At 49.4% G+C, this 22,165-nt stretch overlaps 1 protein-coding gene across 14 annotated transcripts in view; it reads right to left on the bottom strand.

Moving 5' to 3' along the window:
- Positions 1-22,165, bottom strand: part of RERE (arginine-glutamic acid dipeptide repeats) — a 2,107,422-nt gene that overhangs the window by 1,051,682 nt on the left and 1,033,575 nt on the right. For all 14 annotated transcript variants that reach the window (XM_069610039.1, XM_069610046.1, XM_069610044.1 and 11 more), the window contains 2 exons: positions 6,467-6,591; positions 5,819-5,918 (listed from right to left, as the gene is read on the bottom strand). In XM_069610039.1, the coding sequence (XP_069466140.1) occupies positions 5,819-5,918; positions 6,467-6,591 (225 nt within the window). The remainder of the gene's footprint in view (positions 1-5,818; positions 5,919-6,466; positions 6,592-22,165) is intronic.

Raw genomic sequence — 22,165 nt, 5'->3', positions numbered from 1 at the left:
ACAATCAAAGAGCAGCAGACTTTTCACGATAAAGATTTAAAAAGCGCACATGGAAATGAGATGTAAAGATTTACAACACTACCTTCATTTGAATGTTTTCCAAATAAAGGTGACAGGTCTGCTATCTTGTGCAATTTAGCAAGATACCAGTCCGGTCACCTTTATTTTGAAAAAATTCAAATGAAGGTAGTGTTGTAAATCTTTGCATCTCATTACCATGTGCACTTTTTAAATCTTTCTCATGAAACGTCTGCTGCTCTTGCTCCAGAGCAATACAGAATGAGCAAAAAAAAACGGTCTTTATAACTAATTAGATGGGCACTAAACAATGTGCACACTGATTCCACTTGGTAAATCTGTGTTATGGAGCCAGTTTGCTGACTATACAAGAGGAAGAGCTGGATTACATTTCCAGAACCTCATTTTAGCAAACTGACACCTGGACTATGTGAAACAAGTTGCACGCGTCACACTATTTGCTTCAGCTTTTACACTTAGTACCCACTTCAATTTACTAAGTTTAGCCAACACCTTCTGTCAACGGAGGCATTTGTGGTTTAGTGCTAGATTACTATGTTTTACAGCCATGAGATCGTTTCTAATCTCTGCATTTTCAAACTGTCTAATCCTGGGCACACCAGTGATTTTTCTGGTTTAATGTCTCTTAGCTAAGATTTTAAGGCTTGGAGATGTGTTAAAGCATATACAAATATTAAGTACTTACTTTTACCATGCAAGCTCCTGCATGGTAAAATTAAGTACTTACATCGATTGGAGCAGCGACCACTCTCCTCTTGCATTCTCAAGCCCCAGAAGAGGGTCAACATTTAGCAGGACGATGGTGGCCCCTGACAGCCTGATGTTGCCCCCAATGGTTCTGCTGGTACCAACTAGGTGACTGATTTCTCTGGGATTCAGCGCGAGGTGAAGAGCTCAATGCGAAGCCCAGGACACCTGCTTTGTGGGTGGACTGTCTGCTGCCAGACACACGTGAGGGCTTTAAAATCTGCTTTAACCAAAGCATGTTTACAAGGCATCACATATTTCTGAGTGAGCCTTTGATCAGAGGGCACAGTTACCCGGTGTGCCCCAGTCCTTTGGGGCGAAGTGACACTCTTTTAAAGAAATAACTGATGGGGTGAGAAGAACCTCTTGTCCCTGCTAAGGCTAAGCATTTCAAGAGCATCAGTGATAGATGTTTTTGTAATGTATGGCAGCATTGTATAGGAACCTTTTTTGGACAATGAAAGGATAAAGTATTAAAAGAAAAGTTTACATGTGCACCATAACAAAGTCCTACGGCAGCTATTCAATATTATTCCAGAGGTCTGCACACCACAGACTACAACAGCAATCCGTGGCAATTTTCCAAGACCTGATCACCACAGAGGACATCATTACCAGCCCAGCTATTCACTGAAGCGTGAGCACCACAGAGAATGCCTGCATTGGAAGAAAATGATTTCAGAGACCAGACAGAGGTGACCAGAGCCTTAATTTGGAACTTTGTTTAAGATAACCACAGGTAAATCGGTGACTAGAGCTATATGAAGCTGTGGAAACCTTACGGTGACAACTAAAGCAGCTTGTATACAGTTTCTAGGAATCCAATTCTATTATATCGTAAAAGCCCCTTTCTTTTTTCTCTTAGGGGTAATGCTTTCAAAACACAATTATTGAACAGTATCTAAATGTTGTTTTCTGCCCATTACCTCAGTTCTACAAGTGACCCACTGTGCTTCCCATGCCATAATTGACTGTTTTGAGAACATTGTATTCTGTTCAGTCTTGTGTACATGCCACCTCACACAGTATAATTCTTAGTGCACTAAAGTAGGGCAGCAATGTCCAAACTAACACCATTTGGCTTCACTTTTCAAGGGAAACACAATCTTGATGACAATCCAGTTGATGAAATTAGTGAAAATGACCCTAAACAAACAAAAGAAAATCCAGGAAAAATCCATCTTTCCCGGGTTACTATTTTTAAAGGATGGCAAGCCCATGAACAAAACTGTGACCTAACTTGGTTTGAATTTGAGTCAGAGGAAGGGCAAGTGACCAAATAATGGTGTACATTTTGCAAATTTAAACCAGACATCCTCAGGCAGTGCTCCCAAAAGGTAGGAAACATTGTTAATGTTGACTCGTACACCAGAGGCACAGGAAACATTTTTTTAAAACCAACAGTGAACGCAATGCCATATTAGAGGGACCTAGACAAGCCACTGTGTCCGTTGTAGCAGAGACATCTGCTATAGCTTGCTCAATTCAGAAGGGAATTACTCAAATGAACAGGAAATCTATAGATCGCATTGAGAAATTATTTGACATTGCATACTATATAGCTAAGGACGAATTACCATTTACAAAATATCCTAAACTCATAGATCTAGAAAAGCGACATGGCTGCGATCTTGGTGCAGCATACAATAATGACAAAGCATGTGCCACATTTATTTGTTTCATTGTAAACAATTTGAAGGATCCACTTATTCATCATTTCCGGGAGTCAACATTCCGATATTCAGTCTATATGGACAGAACAACAGACCGAACAGTGTTCTCAAATGTTCAATACTTGAAGCTTACAGATCTGCTTTAAGTTTAGATACAAATACTGAAGTACATTTGAAAAAGCTTTGCTGCATTGGTGCTGATGGTGCATCGGTCAATTTTGCCCCAGAAAAGGGAATGGCAACTTCGTTCAAGGAGCACTGACGATAGCTAATAGCTGTACACTGTGTCTCCCATAGACTAGAGTTGGCTGAGAAGGATGGATTACAAAAAAACATAATTTGAATTTATTGATGAACTATCTATATGTTACTTTGATGAAGTCTCCAAAGCATTACAGACAATTCAGACGAGTTGCTGAAGCACAACAATCTTCCTTAAATAAATTAAAACAATCCCATGGCACTCGCTGGCTTACACACACGAGGGATGCCCTTGGCTGTTTTGGATAATTATGGGTCCATTCTTTCCCACTGCAATGAAACTGCCAGTGAAAGCAGACGATACATTACACAAGCAGATAAGGTAAAGATGATGGGCTGAAGAAGTGAATTGACTAAAAGTGTCTGCAACTGTCGGATATCTCCTGTGCTCTTCAGCAAGAAGGCTTCGGACTCCCATTCCTGAAGTATCTGGTCACAAATGCTCTTGCTGAGATAGAAACTTACTCAAAAATAAAATTAATCATGTCCAATCATATTATCCACACTTGCTCTTCCAGAATAATCCCGCTGTGATGCTGGGTATGCCTTATGGAGGGACAGTGCACACTAGTCCTTCTCCTGACACTTCTCTGTATGTGGTTTTATGTTTTCTGCCACCAGAGTCCAGCCTGGACCTCTGGAAGTGCAGCTCTTCATGTTTTCCTGTTGGTGAACACCACCCATGGGATACCCTTATGGCACCCATGGATGGGGGTACACCCTTGTGCCCCTTAAGTGTGGTTTTGGGCACCTGTGTCTTGCTCACAGAGCAGGGTATGGGCTGGTGGCAGCTGCATGCTGACTTGGCAGTGTCTGAGTGTCCTCCATTTTTGGGACACCCAGGCACTGCCATAGGAATCAATGGATTCCTGAAGGACGGCAAGACTGCCACTGTGGATCTTGGTTTCTATTGCCCTTTAACTTGTTTCTCAAAGTCCTGGGAAGCCCTGGTTCTGTCCCTTCCTCCTGACTAGCTGTTGGGTGGAAATATCATATATGGCTCTGGGGCTGCCTCCTGTCAGACTGACTGGAGCCTTCCCAGGGGCTGTGTTATGGGTACACGCTGTGAGCCAGATTGGCTGCCTGCCTGCATGAATGTCCTTCTACATGATTGGTTGACGGACCCTGGCTCAGCTGGAGTGAATGGGGACCAGATGTGTAAAACAGGGGATTCTCACTCACCAATTTGTTCAGAAGCTGAAGTCAAAACCTGAAGCTGTTCCTTGAAGCCCAGCTGGAAGAGAAGTCTGTTGCTGCACTTTCTTCGTGAAATCCAAAGGCTGCTCCAAGGACTGATGCAAGAAAGGACCCTCGTTCAACCTGCGGCTCTTCATCACAAGTACCCTGGAAGCGAGTCCTATGTGCCTGCTGTCCAGAGAAAGGGTCTTTGTGAATACTGAAGAGGAGTACCAGGACATCTCGAGTTGAAGAAGTCAATTGGTGTCAGCCAGGGTCCAGAGGAGCGTTTGTGACTGCTGGAAGCCGTTGCTGTCTACCGCCCATAATAGGGGGTACCTTGATGGCGTAGTGCTGTTTGGCAGCCAGAGCTGCGATAGTTCCAAACTGCCAAAGAGTACTTCAAGGGACATCCTTGCAATCATCACTAACCACTTTGTCTCGGCGGAGAAGGTCCAGGGTCACTGAATGAAGCTCTGCCGGTGGGTTTCCCGCCACCAGAATCCAACAAAGACATACCAAGGCTCCAGACTTGGTGAGGGTCTGTGGTCCACTCCAGAGGTAGAGTCCAGCACACCAGAAGCCGTCCAGAGGTATGTGCTGCGGCTGCAGAATCGACTAACAAAAAGTCGGAAAACAGCGATAATGCGAACCAGACATCAAAAGTGACCTATGCACCTGTTGCCTCCAGAAGTCAAAGGTTCCCAGGGGTCTTATTTTCATCTGCCAAACCTTTAAGGAGCCCACGGCAGGTTTCATCTTCCCAGGACTTCAAGTGAAACCGAGAAACTGCCACTTCGGCATCAAAGGTACTCTGATGAGGAAGAGCATCTTCTAGCCACAGGAATCTTCCAGGGGTCCCAGATTAGTCTTGGCTCCTGTTCTCATGTGGCCTCTCAGGTACTTTGGGGTGCCAGAACCTTTAAGAAGGAAGTAGATCGTTATTGGACAATTTTGGACTGGGCTGTAAAAGATAATTTACTCCCCTAACCTTTCCATTACAGGTTACCCAGGTGGAGGGCCCTAACATAGACTTATTTATCTTGTCTAAAGAAAGCATTCTGTCACTGTTCATAACAAACCTGCCTTTCTTTCCTAATCTATGCTGTTACAACTCACTTAAGAATTTGCATGCCAATTTAAAACTGCCTGCAGTATTGTGTGGTACCACATAGAGTGTATATATTAGCCATTCTGTGAATAGAACTGCCAGAGTACAAATTATTATTTATATGTATACACATATATATTACTTGGGCAATATAACCCTACAAGGTAGTCCCTTCTCCCTTTCCATGGAAGCCACTCGCGGGAAAGAACTCTTGGACGCCGCAGCATCGGAGCCTTGTTGGACAGGTAAGGCCCAAGCGACGACCAATGAGTTCACTTTTAACACGCTCATGGACCCTCGCCGGTTACTAACTAACCTGACCTTGTATAAAGGAGCCGTGTTATCTAACGGTGTGGACGTTCCTTTGTGGGGCTTGGGGACTCACTGCACTTCAGAACCTGCCTGCATCAGCCCCCGAGTGCTTAAACCTTAGTTGCTCATACAATATAGAGAACATTGCTGGGGTGATCGGTGCCTTTGTCCCAACCACAAGTACAGATACCCCCCTCCGGTCTTTACACCAGCAGAGGACTTTACATGTGCATTTGTACCATCAGAAAAGGAGATGCATTTCAAATCCAATTTCAAAGCCTGCAGACTCCTCCATTAACAGATGTAACTTCCTCTTTCCTTGTTCTTTAAAAAATATTTGTCATTGTTGGTCTGCACCAACAGAGGCCTGCACAGGATCAAGGGACAGAACGACGGACTGCTCAGAGTTCCAATATATTAAAGAGCAATTGTCTCTCAATCATATATCTCACATCACAATGTGAATTATGAGAATACCATTATGAATCAATAAACCTACTGTATTTAGAGCATTTAGAGTAGTGTCATCCCGAGAAGCCGCTACACAACCGTCCTCAGTCGAGCCGCCATCGCACATCCCAGCAAAGGCTGCCATACTCCTGGAGAGTGGGAACAAAACACAAGGTACACTTAGACCAGTGGAGATATTCTAGTGAAATAGTCGCAAACGTCTGTTGCATACAGTTAAAGGTTTGGAATTCTAATGAAGAATTCAGTGGGGAAGGACTTCAACTCGCCCTTCTCGGATTCAGCTCAATCAGTTAAAAGTGGTATCTGACTATACATACAAAAATCAAATTTTCATGTAACAGATGTGCTTAGGGTGACCAAGCAAGGAGGCGGAGGAGGTGGGGAGAAGGCCGACTTAAAAAAGGCCATACAGAGAAAGAGGAGGAAGAGAGACGCACTGATAGGAGGAGGTTGGGTGCTTCAAGAGAAGACGTTGTGCCCGATTGATATATTAATTTGACTATTATGAGCACAATAACATTATAGGGGTTACACACTATACAATGGGGTCATATAGTTATTCTACAAGTTCCACACAATACTGAGGGATAATATAAACAAGTACACGCTAGATGTAATGATGGACTTGAGATGAGAAGAAAAAGCCTTTTTTGGTGTCCGTTTTTAAATAACTCACCTGGCCGCCCGCAGGTACATCAATAGATCACAGTCATTGACCCCGGGCATCCACACAAGCTCTTCATTCTGTGTTATGGCTTCATGATCTGGAGAGGGAAAGGACTGCAGCTCTGGGAGCTTGGCCTAAAAAGCAAAACATGCACAAGCAGAATCAGCTACCCTGTGATGATAGGTTGCTATGTAGCCATGTTGAAATTGGGGAAAAGGGTAGCATCAGTATTTGTCAGCCTATTAGGAGTTTCCCTTGGGGAAGCACAATTGCATTCGAAGTGTTAACCATTTTTCCCCCCTGCTTTGGCAAAAACATCACTCCCAGGGACAGTGTCATTGGCTGGCTCAGGAAAAGGTCTTGAGCGTCTTTCCCAGTAGAGGGCAAAGCTGTTGGATGTAACAGACTAAATGGGATGACGTAGCGCAATTGTGAAAGTATTCTTACACAAAACCAGCCAATCAGCTGGGGAACGAATGTAATGGGTTTGAGCCTGGACTTGACAATTCTCTGACCCTAAACAAAGCAATTAGCACTACGCAAAGATAAAATCTGGACAGATAAAAGCTCAACAGGGAAAATGTTTCGTTTAAAAAAAATTCTGTGCTCCCTATGGCCCTATCCAAAAGAAGAACAAGTTACTTAGCCCTGGTAACGTACTTTCGACTGGATGTTCCACCCATGTAATCTTCATCTTTAGATATATATCTTCCATTTCAGCTTTACCTGTTCGGAAAAAATTTCGGCAGAGGGCGCTGGGCGTTGATGCAGTCAACTCAATGTCCCTCGACGGACTCTATGTGGAGTCCAATGTCATCACTGGTATATATAGCACACGCAGTGCCCGTTAGCTTCAGTTATGTTTTTACGCCTTCTTCTTACAGGATCACTGGCATTAGCGTGGCAAAGACAATATCAGACAATGAAGGAGCGTACAGTGTAATGCACGTAATTTCCATAGCAGGATATGCTGGGAGGGGCGATGAGTAATACATGGGAGGAACATCCAGTTGAAAGAACGTTACCAGAGGTATGTAACTTGTTCTTCGAATGGATAGTGTCCTCCCATATATTCCTCATCTTTAGTTAGACTCTCAAAGCAGTGTCAGTTTGGAGGAGGGAGTAAGATCTTCTGATTATTCTCCAGATTTGTCATGGACAGAATGTAAGGAACAAGTTACTTACCTGTAACTGTTGTTCTCCAGCAAGGGTCTAGCATGGATTCACATGCACATGAATATTCCCCGTCGTCAGGCTGGGAATCCTCGGTAAAAGAAAAATCAGTTTCAGTTTCATTCCTGAACTGTCTTTCTCCTAACAACCAATCAGTGAGCTCTGGGTCATACTACACCCAGCCAATGACTGCCCTCTACCTAAACCCCTCCTCTGGCAGCCATCTTCAGATTTGGTAGCACGTAAAGTGGCAGTAGGACCCAGAGAAGAGCTGCAGAGGAATAGGCGGGAGGGTTCGCATGTGAATCCATTCTAGACCCATGCTGGAGAACAACAGTTACAGGTAAGTAACTTGTTCCTTCTCCAGCATGGGGTCTGGAATGGATTCACATGCTCATGAATAAACAATACATAGCAGTACACACGTGCACAACCACAGGAGGTGGCAAGGCTCAACATAAGCACCTCATCTCCTAACCAGGCTCACCTTCAAGTAAACAAGTTGCCCAACAATGCTTGGCTGACTGACTCCTCCCTGAAATCCCTGTCGACGCAGTAGAATTTCGTGAAGGTGTGCGTCGACCTCCACGTAGCAGCCCTGCAAATGTCCAGCAGGGGCACGTCCAGCAGGGACACACCAGGGGTGTCGGAAAAAATGCAGTTGCAGCAGCGATCACTCTGGTAGAATGGGCTCTCGGACAGCTAGGCAGCAGACGGTTTTGCAACCAGTGACAGTAGGTGATACAGCCGGAGAGCCACCTAGAAATGGAAGCCTTGGAAAGGGCCTTACCATGGTTCACAGGACCAAAGTTCACAAAAAGTTTAGAGGTTTTCTGTAAACTCTTTGTGCAGGCCACATAAAACTTCAGCACTCTAGCCACATCCAGCGAGTGCAAAGTCCTTTCAGCCGGCGACAAAGGCGTCTGAAAAAATAAGGGCAACACCAAGGGCTTGTTGAGGTGAAATTCCATCGGAACTTTGGGCATGAATGAGTGGTGCGTCCGCAGCACCACCCTCGTTTCGTGAAAATTCAAGCAAGGCTGCTTGCATGACAGGGCCTGGATCTCACCTACTCGTCTTGCAGAGATGATGGCCACAAGAAAAGCGGTCTTCCACGACAGAAACTTAAGCAGCGCTGAATGCATAGGTCCGAATGGGGCCCCCACAAGAGTGGCCAGCACCACATTGAGTTCCCACACCGGCGGGAACGAGCGGAACAGTCCTTTGATTAACTCCTTCACCAGACGATGCGACCAAAAAGAAGCCTGTCAATAGAGATCTGGTATAGCCGGAGATAGCTGCCAGATGCACCTTAATGGAGGCATGGGCAGTTCCGATTTGGCAAATTACAGCAAATATGGAAGTACTTGAGGAGCAGTTACCCGCAAGGGGTTAATCTTCTGAGACAGGCACCAAATCAAAAAACGCTTCCACTTGTGTCCGTAGCATTTCAGAGTAGACTATGCTCTAGCTTTGGTGAGAACTTCCTTGCAGTCCGCGGAGAGATCGTAGCCACCAAATTCTAGTGCTGCAGGAGCCAGGGCTTCAGGTTCAGAGACCCGGATCATGGTGAAGAATGGCGACTCCTTCCCTGGCGAGAAGATCCGCGACCACTAGCAGCTTCACCGGTGGGGACGCCGACATGCTCAGAAGGTCCAGGTACCAGATCTGCCTCGGCCAAGCCGGTGCAATGAGGATCATCTGGCACCGGCTGAGTTTACTGATGACTCAAAGTGACAACGGCAACTGGGGGAACGCATACAGACAGACGCCTTCCCAAGGGAATGAGAATGCGCCCCCCATTCTCCCCTGCTGGCAAACCTCCGTCACTTGGTGTTTGTCACTGTCACAAACAAGGTGATCTGGGGATTGCCCCATTTTACAAAAAGGTTCTCCACTAGGTCCTGCCAAAGTTTCCACTCATGACAAGAGCAAAGCTCAGTGCTTAGAGAGTCGGCGATCGTGTTCTTTACTCCTGCCAGATGAAAAGGAACGAGGAACATCCCCTGGGCAACGGCCCAGTGCCATAAGTCTTGCGCCTCCTTGGAGAGCGTTGGGGATATGGTGCCCCCGTTTCCGTATGTAAAACATTGTGGTGGTGTTGTCTGTGAAGACCCACACCATCTTGCCCTTGAGGGACGGCAGGCATGATTTGAGGGCCAAAAACACTGCTGTCGCTCCAGAACGTTGAAGTGCAACGTCTTCTCCAGGTGCCACAGGCCTCTGGCATGAAGACTTCCAGTGTGGGCTCCCCATCCTTCCAGGGAAGCGTCAGTCGTGACCATCTCCTGGTGCAGTGGGGCCTGGAAATCCGCACCTCCAGTCAGATGCGAGCGTACGCCCCACCACTTTATCGCCCGACGGAACCCCTCGTCGAGCGCAATCCTGTCCTGGAAGCTTCCAGACACCTGGATCCAACGGGCGTCTAGGAACTCTTGCAGCGGGCGCATCCGCAACCTGCAGAGCCGGATGAGGTAACTGCATGGTGACATCATGCCGAGCAGAGACTTGATGGCCCTCACTGTGGCGATCTTCAGAGCTAAAAGCCATTGCACCTTTCCCAGGATGGCCGCTAACTTCTCCCCATCCGACGGCGACGACGCCAGGCACTATGATGAGCTGGGATCCCAGGAACAGCGCGTCCTGCAACTGAGTCAAGCAGAACTTTGCATAATTCACTGAGAACCCCAGATCTGTCAGTAGGCAGACATTCCTCACTGTGTAGTCGACGCCAATGTCCCTCGATCTGGCCCGGATGAGTCAGTCTTCCAAGTAAGGGTAGCTATGGATCCCTGGAAGCCGTAGATGGGCCGCCACCGGTGAAGACTCTGGGTACCGGCTTCAGCCCGAAAGGAAGGGCCTTGGACTGATAAGGCTTCCCCTGAACAACAAAGCGCAGAAATTTGCGGTGTCCTTTGTGAATGGGGATGTGGAAGTACGCATCCTACAGATCCAACGACGACAGAAAAATCTCCCTCTTCCACTTGTCCGAGCACGTGTTGCAGAGTGACCATTCAGAACTTCTGGGACTTTTATGTATTTATTCAGTCGTCGCAGGTCTAGAATGGGCCTCCAGCCCCCAGTCTTCTTTCGCACGAGTAAGTACCTTGAGTAAACTCTGGAGCCCCAGAGCCGCTTTGGTAACAGCTCTATTGCCCATTTTGTTAGCATGGCCCGAACCTCCAGCAGCAGCTGAGGCATGTGGTTTTCTTGCCGGGGCAACAGTGGTATTTGGGGACACTTTCGTTGGAGCTCTACAGTGTGTCCGTGGGCGAAAGCATCCAGCACCCAGCGGTCAGTGGAGATGGTCTTCCACACGCCGATTAAGTTAGTCAGCCGGCCTCCCACCGGGGTGCACGGGTGGGGGCCCAACGGCCTGGGCAGTTCATTCTTGCTTTGAGGTAGACAAGCTGCCTTGAGGTCCCAGACGATGACAGAATCCTCCTCCGAAGGCACTGGAGCAGCCCCTGTTGGTTTCTTGGGACGAGGAGGAGGGTGGGAGGTAAGAAGAGGGGCCCCTGCCAAAACCCCTCAAAGATCATGTAGACTTGCCTCCTGAGGAACGAAAGGACGGCCGTCGCTGCTGTAGCGTGCCCAGGGCGCGTGCCGTCTCTGTGTCCGCCTTGCTGGCCTGTAGGGATTCATCGAAAGCTTTACCGAAAAGATTCGTCCCCGGTAAAGGGCATGTCCAAAACCCTTATCTGGACCTTCTGTCGAAAGTTGGTGGACTTGAGCCAGCCATGACGACGAAGGCAAACACCATTGCGCATCTGGCGGAAACCCGCATCCGTGATATTCGTGGCCACCGTGATGGTGTGGTCCAACGCCACTTCGCCCTCTTGTAGAATCTCCTAAGTCTCTACCCTCTTATCATCGGGTAGGAAGTCCAGTCGAAGGGCGAGCTTGAACTACAGCTCCCGGTCGTATCGTGCCACGATAGAGAGGCCGTTGGCAGCCTTGATGGCTGTTGTCGCAGAGTAGATAACTCTGCTACCAATCGCATCCAACTTCTTCCCCTCGTTGAAGGAGGGGTGGACCCTGCAGAAGACTTCGAGCTCGACGATTTCTTCTTGGCCGCTGTACAAAACCACTGAGTCCAGGGACTGTTGGGCCCGCAACCATTTAGGTGCAGAGTCCGACATCCTGTACTTCTTCTCTAGGCGGTCCCTCTTCGCTCGTGCTGTAGAAGAACAAGTTACTCTCTTACCTGGTAACGTTCTTTTGATGGGATGGTCCGACGACGTATTCCATATCTTTGACAGTAATCACCACAGCTGTGCTGCTTCGGAAATTTTTTTGGCGTCTACGTCCTACGTCGATGCGCCGTCCCCGAGGACCTCCTCTGACCTCCTCTGACGGCAGACGTCACCCGATGTGATAAAGTAGGACGCATGACTCCCGTAGCCTCAGTTATAGTTTTTTTCCCCCAGAACGTGTGACACCAGTCTTCCGCCAGTCAGACACACAAGGCCTTGCGGAAAACGTAAGCTGAAATCGCATAGGAAATTCTGCAGCGGGGAGGGTAGGGAGGGAGCGATATGGAATACATCGGACCATCCCATCGAAAGAACATTACCAGGTATGAGAGTAACTTTTTCTTCGAGGGGATTGGGTCATCCGACGTATTCCATATCTTTGACAGACTCCCAAAGCAGTACCAAAGCAAGGAGGTGGGAAAAAGAATTTAGAACACAAATTTAGCATGCCCAATCAAATTGTGGAATAAAGGACTGCCTTGCCAAAGGCCAGATCCTGTCCTCATGTGGAATCGAGGGAGTAGTGACGTACAAAAGTATGTACAGAAGCCAAGGTGGCTGCATCACAGATGTCACGAATAGGAATACCCCTCTGTAGGGCAGTAGATGCAGCCATACCCCTGGTAGAATGGGCCCGCAAGCCAGCCGGTGGACCCTTACCCGCCAAGCGGTAACACTCGGAGATAGCCAAAATAATCCAACGAGAAAGTCTGTTTCGTCACAGCTTGTCCCAAACGCTTTCCAGCGTAACCAATGAAGAGTTGTTCGTCCACTCTGACCCGGTACATGCGTGAAATATAAAAGCTCAACGCTCTCCTAGGATCAAGACTATGGAGCCTCTCCTCTTCCTTACCAGGATGCGGAGGAGGATAGAATGCCAGAATAACAACCTTCTGGCCCAAATGAAATTCCGAAACCACCTTCGGAAGAAAGTAAGGACGAACTCGAAGGACTACCCTGTCCTTATGAAACACAGTGACGGGTGGCTTAACTGAAAGTGCCAGTAACTCACTCTGCGAGCGGAAGTAACCTCAACTAAAAACACAGTTTTAAGAGTTAACAGTCTCAAAGGGCAAGAATGCAAAGGCTCAAACGGAGCACCCATAAGAAACTTGAGAACAAGGTTCAAATCCCAACCGGGCACCAGAAAAGGTGACGGAGGGAACACATTAGTGAGCCCTTTCAAAAACTGAGAAATCAAAGGAATACTAAAATAGGAACATTCTTCAGACGAGCGCTTAAATATGACAGCGCCGGATTCCAAGATGGCCACCGGGAGGACGAGTCGCGTCTAACCGGCGCTCTCCCCGGGCCGCCTAAATAAGCACACTAAAAGCACGAAACGAGCGGAACCAGCGAGCGGATCACCCCCCATCGCCTCCCGTAGCTGATGATCCGACTGCAAGCCTGAAAGGACGCAGGGAAGCAGTGGAACCGGGAACGACTGCGATCGCCCATCCCCCTTCGGGAGCTCCCGCCTGCAGAGCCGGCAACGACGCCGGAACAGACAGGAAGATCGTGCCGACGAAGGAAGCGAGGAGCGGGAGCAGCGGGACGGCCCCTCCCTCCCCCCTCCCGGTGCGCATCTGATGCGCTCATAACGGGGGCAGAAAAGAAAGCGGCGTACCAAGAGGACCGAGGAGCGGCCGCGCCGACCCCGACCCCACCCCCCCCGTTGGGAAGGTACGGCGCCGGGCGGCCCCCGCGCCATACACGGAGGCCGCGGGTGGAGAGGCCGCATCCCCCGGAGGAGGTGCACCCCCGCGCAGAAGAGAGCCGGGAGCCCCCACTCGGCGAGGGAGTCGCGGAGCCCGAAGTGAAGAACCCCCAGAGGTGAGCGGGGTGGCGGGGGGTGCCGGGTCCTGGGATCCCCCCTCACGGGTGGGGGGAAGAGGAACCGCTAACCAGCAGAGGAGCACGGGGGCGGAATCGACCCCATAGACCATGTGAAGACACCAGAAGGCAGCAGGCACCGGTCTCGAGGAGCGCAGCCCATACAGCACAACACTTAGACCCATAAGGGATAAGACCACCAAGGAGAGCGGGCAGCAGCGGCATACACATCTGACGGAGGAGGCGCGCTTTCGGCGCGGAGGAAGGCAAGGCCTCCCGCGTAGACTGGCCACCACGGAGGCAGTGAGAGGCCGGAAAAGGGGACGCAGGCAGACAACGATCCCCGGCGGGGAGAGAGCCGCAGCGCCAGGGAAAGAGGCTGATCCAGAGGCACAGGTCCCCCCCCGGAGCCCACAACCGAAGTGCTAAACGCCCCAAGAAGTGGGCCCTGCCCCTTGGTACAGGGAAGGTAAACCCATAGAAGAGGGCAGAGGAACGTCTCCCCCGGCAACGGGAAGGGCATAAAAACGTACGCGGCAAGGAAAGCAGCGAGACCTGGGTGAGGCCCTCACGGTGGCCCGGGGGGATTCACTCACAAGGGAGTGAGGGAACACTCAAGCAGGCCCCACCAGAAACCTGCATAGTCGGGAGAGACCCGTGAAGCTCCACTCCATCGGCACTACACCGGGAGCGCATCAGAGGGGACTTTCTACAGCTCAAAGGGGCAACTACGAAACATGTCCAGGGCAAAAAACAAGAACATCGCTTCCCAACAGACCCCTCAAAACACAAGGCAAGAAGCAAATATTTTACAACTGTGGTCAATGGAATCTACGCTACCAGCTAAAGGGAAACCGCAGGACAACCAAATAAGCGAAGACATGCCGCAGACGAACCCACACCACCCACCCTCAAAGGATGCCATGCAAGCATGGTTCCAGGATCTGCAAGAAAAATTCATGGCGACAGTTCAGGAACAATTCACGACGATGAAAAACGACATGAAACAGGCGGTTCAGGACCTCAGGGTGGATGTGGCAAAATTGGAGGAAAGAACAGAATGGTCCAGGGAATCGAAGAGGAAACGCAGCAGGCAAGTGAAACTCAGGAACACCTGGTGAGACTTACCCATAACCTGGAGATACAATGCGAGGACCTGGAGAATCGCTCCAGGCGATCCAACATCCGCATAAAAAATATGGCAGAATCAGTCCTGGACAAAGATCTAAAGACTGCGGTGACGGAGGTGTTCAGAGACATTCTGGATGCCCCGGATACAGATTTAATCGGAGTGGACAGGGTTCACAGGGTGGGACCTAAGAGATCTGGAGCACCAGGAGAAAGACCTTGTGACGTCTTGGTGGCACTATCCTCATACCCACAAAAGGAGCAGATACTGAGGAAGGCCAGAAATATGGACCACATCAGGATGAATGGGCAAGAAATTCTATTATATCAAGACTTGGCTCTGATTACACTGCAAAAAAGAAGGGCCATCAAGGCCCTGGTAGCAAAGGAAATCCGGTACTGGTGGACCTTCCCATTTGGACTACTCTTCACATGGGAAGGGAGGCAGCGAAGAGTAACCTCCTGGGAGGAGGGCTTAAACATATTGGGACTCCAAGACGAGGGGGAGGAAGTGGAACAAGCAAGACCCAGCGGAGAGCAAAGGAGAAGACCCAAAGGATGGGAATCGATCAAAAAAAATAAGGCCAATCATGGGAAGAGAGGACCTTAAGGAAATGCTACGCCCGAAGACAAAGAAGAAGAATGCAGGGGACCCACATGAGGTACCCAAGGAAGACAACAGCGAGGTGGTAGGGGCGAATAAGGACCGCTACATAGGAGGCAGCGACGGCGGCCCGGGACGGGCCCCCATGCTTGGAATCCGGTAAGAACAATCGGAGATGAGGGGTTTAGGATCCCCCACAAAAGTTTCCCCCGGGAGGTTGAAGGGCAGGGAGCACTGGGCGCAACGCCCTTGCTACACTAGGGACCCTTGCCCTGCTCGGGGGCATGTTTTGTTCATGGTTAATCGTTGGGGAGGGGTGTTCAGGGGAAAGGGACAAGCAGACCGGGGACACAAAAACAGCACTCAGGGGAAGACAGGGACGTCAAGAACAATGATAAAATGCCTTATGGAATGGGGAAAATCCGCATAATAACGTATAACATAAGGGGAATGAACCACCCCACGAAAAGGGTAAAGCTGGAGAAAATACTTAAAAATGAAGGGGCGGACCTCCTGCTCTTACAGGAAACCCACATAAGGACAAAGGACAAACATAAAATTCGTATAAGGGGATATAAAATGTGGGCCCAAGCCAACACGAAAGAAAAAAGAGCGGGGGTCCTGATAGCAGGAAGGGATGGAAGGGACGCGAAAATAGAGGACACCATGGCAGACAAGGAGGGAAGGTTTGTGTTTGCTAATGTGGTACTGGGGGGGCAGCGCCTAACCCTAGCGTCAATATATGCGCCCAATACGGGACAGGATGGTTTTTTGAGAGACACCCTGGGAAAACTTGAATCCTTCGCAAAGGGGGAGGTAATCCTGGGGGGCGACCTGAATATGGCTTGGGATCCACAACTGGACAGGAGCACGAGCTGTGCACACGGCCACGGGGCACCGTCGAAACGCCTCAAATAGCAGATGGACCAACTTGCCCTGAATGATGTGTGGAGAGAATTGAAGGGGAATCAAAGCGGGTACACATACCTTTCACATGTACATAACACAATGTCAAGAATTGATTACTTTTGGGTCTCAGTTGGGCTTCTGGGCAAGATCACAGGGACTGGAAAAGGGGGCAATCGCACTCTCAGACCATGCTCCCCTATGGTTGGAGGTGAAAATCCCGGGGAAATCTCAAGGGCTGTGGAAATGGAGGCTACCGGAGGACATTATACGGGATCCGGTTACGGGGGAGTCCATAAGGGAAATGATAGAAGAATATTTCACTCAGAATGACACGGGGGAGGTCTCAATGAGCACAGTCTGGGAGGCGTTCAAAGCAGTGATACGCGGGAAGATAATAGCACTGAAAATCACAAAGGAGAAGCAGAGGGCTATATGGGAAAAGGAACTGGCAAGATCAATAACAGAGCTACAAGGGAAAATAGTGGCACAGCCCACTAGAGCCCTGAAGAAGGCACTTAGACATACCCAAGGTCAACTCGAGATGCTCGGCACGAAAGGAGCGGAAAAAAGCCTACTATACCTAAGACAAAGGTACTACATAAAAGCAAATAAAGCAGATAGGATGCTAGCGAGACAACTCCGCGCAAAACAAAGACACTACGATCAAATGCATCACAGCCAAGACAGGGGAACTCCACACGCACACACAAGACATAGGGGAAGTGTTCAGAGAATACTACCAGGACTTCTACTCCACCGATCACCCACAGGCAGAAGCACAAGACACATATTTAGAATCCCTTACCATCCCACAAATCTCAGAAATAGACAGGCAGGCCCTAGAAGACCCAATCAAAGAAGAGGAAGTCAAGAAAGCAATAGATAGCCTCCCAGTGAATAAAGCCCCAGGCCCGGATGGCTTCACGGCCCCCTTTTATAAAAAATATGCAAGTATCCTGATCCCAGTCCTGACCAAGCTACTAAACTCATTTAAAGATAGTGGCACAGTGACCCCCACAATGAACGAGGCGAAGGTCCTAGTATTCCACAAACCAGGGAAGGACCCTATATACCCAGCCTCATATAGGCCCATCTCCCTAATTAACATCGACGCAAAAATCTACACGAAACTTTTAGCCACCAGGCTATCCCCTCTATTCCCGAAGTTAATACATATGGACCAGTCGGTCTTTATCCCAGGAAGACAAACTCACGATAACCTGAGAAGGATAATCCATCTGGTTGAAAAAATTGGGATAAAGCAGACCCCGGCTATACTTCTTGCAGTAGATGCGGAGAAAGCCTTTGATCGGGTGGAGTGGTCCATGCTCTTTAAGACACTTCAATCCATGGGGTTTGGGGAGAACTTCATAGCTAGAATAAGAGCGAACTACATAGCCCCAACCTGCAGAGTGGCTGTTAATGGGGAGGTAACGGAAACGGTACACATAGCCCGCGGAACAAAACAAGGCTGCCCGCTCTCCCCGTTGTTATACGCTATTTTTCTAGAACCCCTACTTTTGAAATTCAGAGAAGATACACATATCAAAGGGATCGACATGGCAGGCACACAACACAAGGTAACGGCATATGCAGACGATATGCTGCTAGCACTAGAAGAACCGGCCCAAACACTGGCGACAGCGGTGGGGGAACTAGAAGTATTCGGGACCATCTCAGGCCTAAAAATTAATAGAAATAAATCGGAAATTCTAATCCTGGCGGGAGACAGGGGGGGAGATTGCCAGAGTAGCTGAAGCACTAAATCTCAAGATAGCAGAGGGTGGCATCAAATATCTGGGAATTACGCTCACACACAAGGTAGAACAGCTCTATGGGAAAAATTACCTGCAGCTCCTAACGAGTATCCGTAGGGATATTGAGAAATGGAACCCATTGCTAATATCGTGGTGGGGCAGGATCCAAGCGGTAAAGATGACCATCCTACCAAAGCTTCTCTATTACTTCCAGGCCCTCCCGGTAAGGGTATCCAGTTCATTCTTTAAAACTTTAACCCAGGTAATATCAACCTTCGTGTGGAAGGGGAAAACGCCAAGACTGCCTAGGGCGGTCATGTCCACACCAACCAGGGAGGGGGGCCTTGTGCTTCCTCACTTCCAAAAATACTTTCAAGCGGCACAGTTAAAGGTACTACGGGAGTGGTTAGGTGACGATCCACAACCGATTTGGGCAGCACAAGATAGAGCAGCGGCAAGAACCCTGTTAGTGGAACTACTGTGGAAACAAAAACAGCACAGACACCCCAACATTGAGATAAGTGAAATAATGAAAACAACGATGGAGGCGTGGGACACGCAAACTCGAAGAGGCATAATGACCACCACGCTAGGCCCATTCACCCCCATCTGTAGAAACCCGCAGTTCCCCCCGGGGATGGAGCAAGGGGCGTACGCTAGTTGGGAGGAGGAAGGAATAACAAAAATAGGGGAAATGTTCATCAATAATGAAATTAGATCATATGAATCCTGCCTCCCGCTTGCAGTACGCTCCACTCGGGAGAAATACAGGCACGACCAACTAAAACACTGGCTGAGATCCCCGATTATAACGAAGGCAGCAACGAGAGCTCTCACCCCATTTGAGAAATATATTACGACGAACTCCGGGGCAAAGAAATGGGTTTCCACTATATATTCCTTCATTAATACACAGGATGAAGAAATTAAGTGGTCATATATGATTAAATGGAGCAGCACACTGGGGTGGGAACCAACAAGGAAACAATGGGAAGACCTCTGGACCCTAATCCCAAAAATGACCAGATCTGCTCAAACAAGAGAAATGTGGATAAAAATAGTTACACAGTGGCACTACACCCCAGAGAGACTTCACACTATGTTCCCGAAAACATCAAGCCGATGCTGGAGGGAATGCGGAGGGGAGGGAACATGGAAACACATCTGGTGGACATGCAAAGGAATAAGGCCCTTTTGGGAAGAAGTCAAGGGAGAAATGGGCAAAATATTTCCAGATGCGGGACAACTCGGAGAGGAGGGGGTCTGGTTATGTGGAATAAGAGACGACATGGCAAGAAGATATAATAAAGCACAATGGAGAACTATTATGGCTCTCCTTATAGCGGCATGGACAACAATAGCCCACAGTTGGAAAAACAAAGACACCCCGCTGATCTTTGCATGGCTCCAAAGAGTTTGGGCCCAGATGGCGATGGAAAAAATCACACACTCAATCCAGGGAACGAAAGACAGGTTCGCAAAAGAATGGGGCGGAGTTTTGGAATACCTCCAATCAGACTAAATGGAACAGTGATGCCCACACAATATCAAAATCTCCAACATCTTTAATGCTTAATGTAATCCCTGTTCTTCAGCACACGTGTCCCCGGGGAGGGAGGAGTGGGGTTGAGGGGGGGAAGTTGCAGTTACGTTGTTTAATTGTTGTTTATCGACAATAATAAAGAATTAAAAAAAAAAAATATGACAGCGCCGCCAGGTAACCTTTAATGGTACCCACTTGCAAGCCCCTGTGGGCCAAAGAAAGCAAAAAAGACAGAACCATGGGAATGTCACATTCAAAATGATCCACTATCTTAACTCTGCACCAGTCGCAGAATTTACGCCAACGGTACAGAGACTTTGTTGCCGGCCGTCTGGCCGAGAGCAACACCTCCAACACGTCTTCCGGGAGGTCCCAATCCTTATACCTCAACCTTTCAGAAGCCAAGCGTGAAGGTTGAGGGATCTGACCTCTGGATGGAGAACCTGAACCCCCTCCCGTGAGAGCAGATCGTCTCTGTAGGGAAGATGACGTGGAGGGCATATGGACAAGTCGAGAAGGTCCGGGTACCACGTCATCCGGGCCCACGCCGGAGCAATGAGGATTATCCGGGAACCGAACCTCCGTAACCTCTGCAGTACTTGCGGGATGACGGGGACTGGAGGAAACACGTACAGCAGTGGGAATGACCACTCCACCACAAACGCGTCTCCTAAGGCTCCTTTTGGAGGAAATTCCCGCGAGCAGAACCTTTCGCACTTCCGGTTGACACTGGAGGTGAAGAGATCCACTTGAGGGGTCCCCCAAATGGCGAAGATCTCCAGGAGAATCTCCTAAGCCAGCTCCCACTCGTGAGAGATCATGCTCTGCCTGCTCAGAGCGCCCGCCGTCTCGTTGTCATCTCTTGCCAGATGAACAGCAGAGATCGAAACTTCCTGCTGGATGGCCAGAACTCGAGCTGCATCGCCTCCCTGCACAGAGGAAGTGATCCTGCCCCTCTTTGTTGAGGAAGTGCATGGCCACTGTGTTGTCCGTCAGGATCAGGACACACTTTCCTCGCAAAGTCAGCAGAAAAGCCTTCAGGGCTAGCCGGACGGCCCTCAGCTCCAACAGATTGATATGGAGTCTGGACTCCGACGGAGACCAACGACCGCTGACTGTCAACTCGTTGGCATGAGCTCCCCATCCCATGAGGGATGCGTCCGTCACGATCGTCACCTCTGGCCAGGGAAGCCAAAACAGAGCCCCTTCATCAGATTGCCTTTGACGGCCCACCACAGAAGGTCCGGGGCAACCGAGGGCGGCACCTGAACAGGGTCCGACATCCTGCCGGAAGGTTGCGACCACTGCATCTTGAGTGCCCACTGCAAAGATCTCATCCGCAGACGAGCCTCTGGCACCAGAAGAATGCAGGATGCCATGAGGCCGAGCAACCTCAAGAACTCTAACGCCGGGAGCGTCTGGGCAAGTTGAAATTTGTGCAGCATCTGCTGAATGTGAAGAGCCCTCAACTGGGGAGGAAAACACAGCCCCAGGGATGTGTCGAGCACTGCTGCGATGTACTGGAGCCGCTGTGTTGGCGTCAAATGGGACGTCTTTAAATTGAGGGAGAAGCCCAGCTTGTGAAGGGAGTGGCAGGTGACGGACAGATTATCCAGGACTTGCTTGGGAGAGCTCCCCCTGATCAACCAATCGACCAGGGAGGGTTAGACGTGAATCCCCCCCTTTCCTGAGATGCGCTGCCACCACCACCATGAGCTTGGTGAAAACCCTCAGGGCGGAGGTCAATCCGAACGCCAGGACCCGAAACTGAAAGTGCGAGTCGCCAACCGCGAACCTCAGGTACTTCTTGTGCTTGGGATGGATCGGCACATGGAAGTAAGCGTCCTTGAGGTCGAGAGACACCAACCAGTCCTGAAGTTGAAGGGCCTGGAGGACTTGAGAGAGAGTAACCATCTTGAACTTGTCCTTCCGTAGGAGTTTGTTGAAACCGGGTAAGTCCATGATGGGTCTCAATCTCCAGTCTTTCTTAAAAATAAAAAAATAAGGGGAATACCATCCCTTGTTCCTCTCCGCTACAGGCACCAGTTCTTTGGCGCCTTTCTCCAGCAGGGCCTGAATTTCCTGCACAAGGAGCGGATCCGGACTCTTCAAAGAGAGGTTCCCAGGTGGATTGTTGTGAGGCCCCTGCCGAAAGGGAAGACAGTAGCCGTGGGTTATGATCTCCAGAACCCACACATCTGAAGTAATGGCACGCCACTCTACAAGATGCTGTGCCAGCCTTCCCCCAAACGGCGAACCATGGGACATGGCCTCATGACTGAGTGGTAGCAGCTGCGGCATTGCCTGAGGGCAAAGAGGCAACTGCCCGAGCGGCTTTGGCACCTCGAGTACCCTGTTTTCCACCTCTGGTACTCCTACGGTGGCCTCTTTGACTGGCCGCTCCTCTCGCTTTACTGAAGGATGAGTAATAACGAAAGGAACCTCCCCTCCATTGTTGTCCCGTAGGACGAAAAGGCGGAGGTTGTCAAACTGCAGTGCCCAACG

This window comes from Ambystoma mexicanum, chromosome 8 (assembly GCF_040938575.1).
Source record: "Ambystoma mexicanum isolate Mex_15411 chromosome 8, UKY_AmexF1_1, whole genome shotgun sequence".
In the NCBI taxonomy this organism is placed as follows: domain Eukaryota; kingdom Metazoa; phylum Chordata; class Amphibia; order Caudata; family Ambystomatidae; genus Ambystoma; species Ambystoma mexicanum.
The sequence above is the reverse complement of the archived record's forward strand: the minus strand, read 5'-3'. Positions and strand labels throughout refer to the sequence as shown.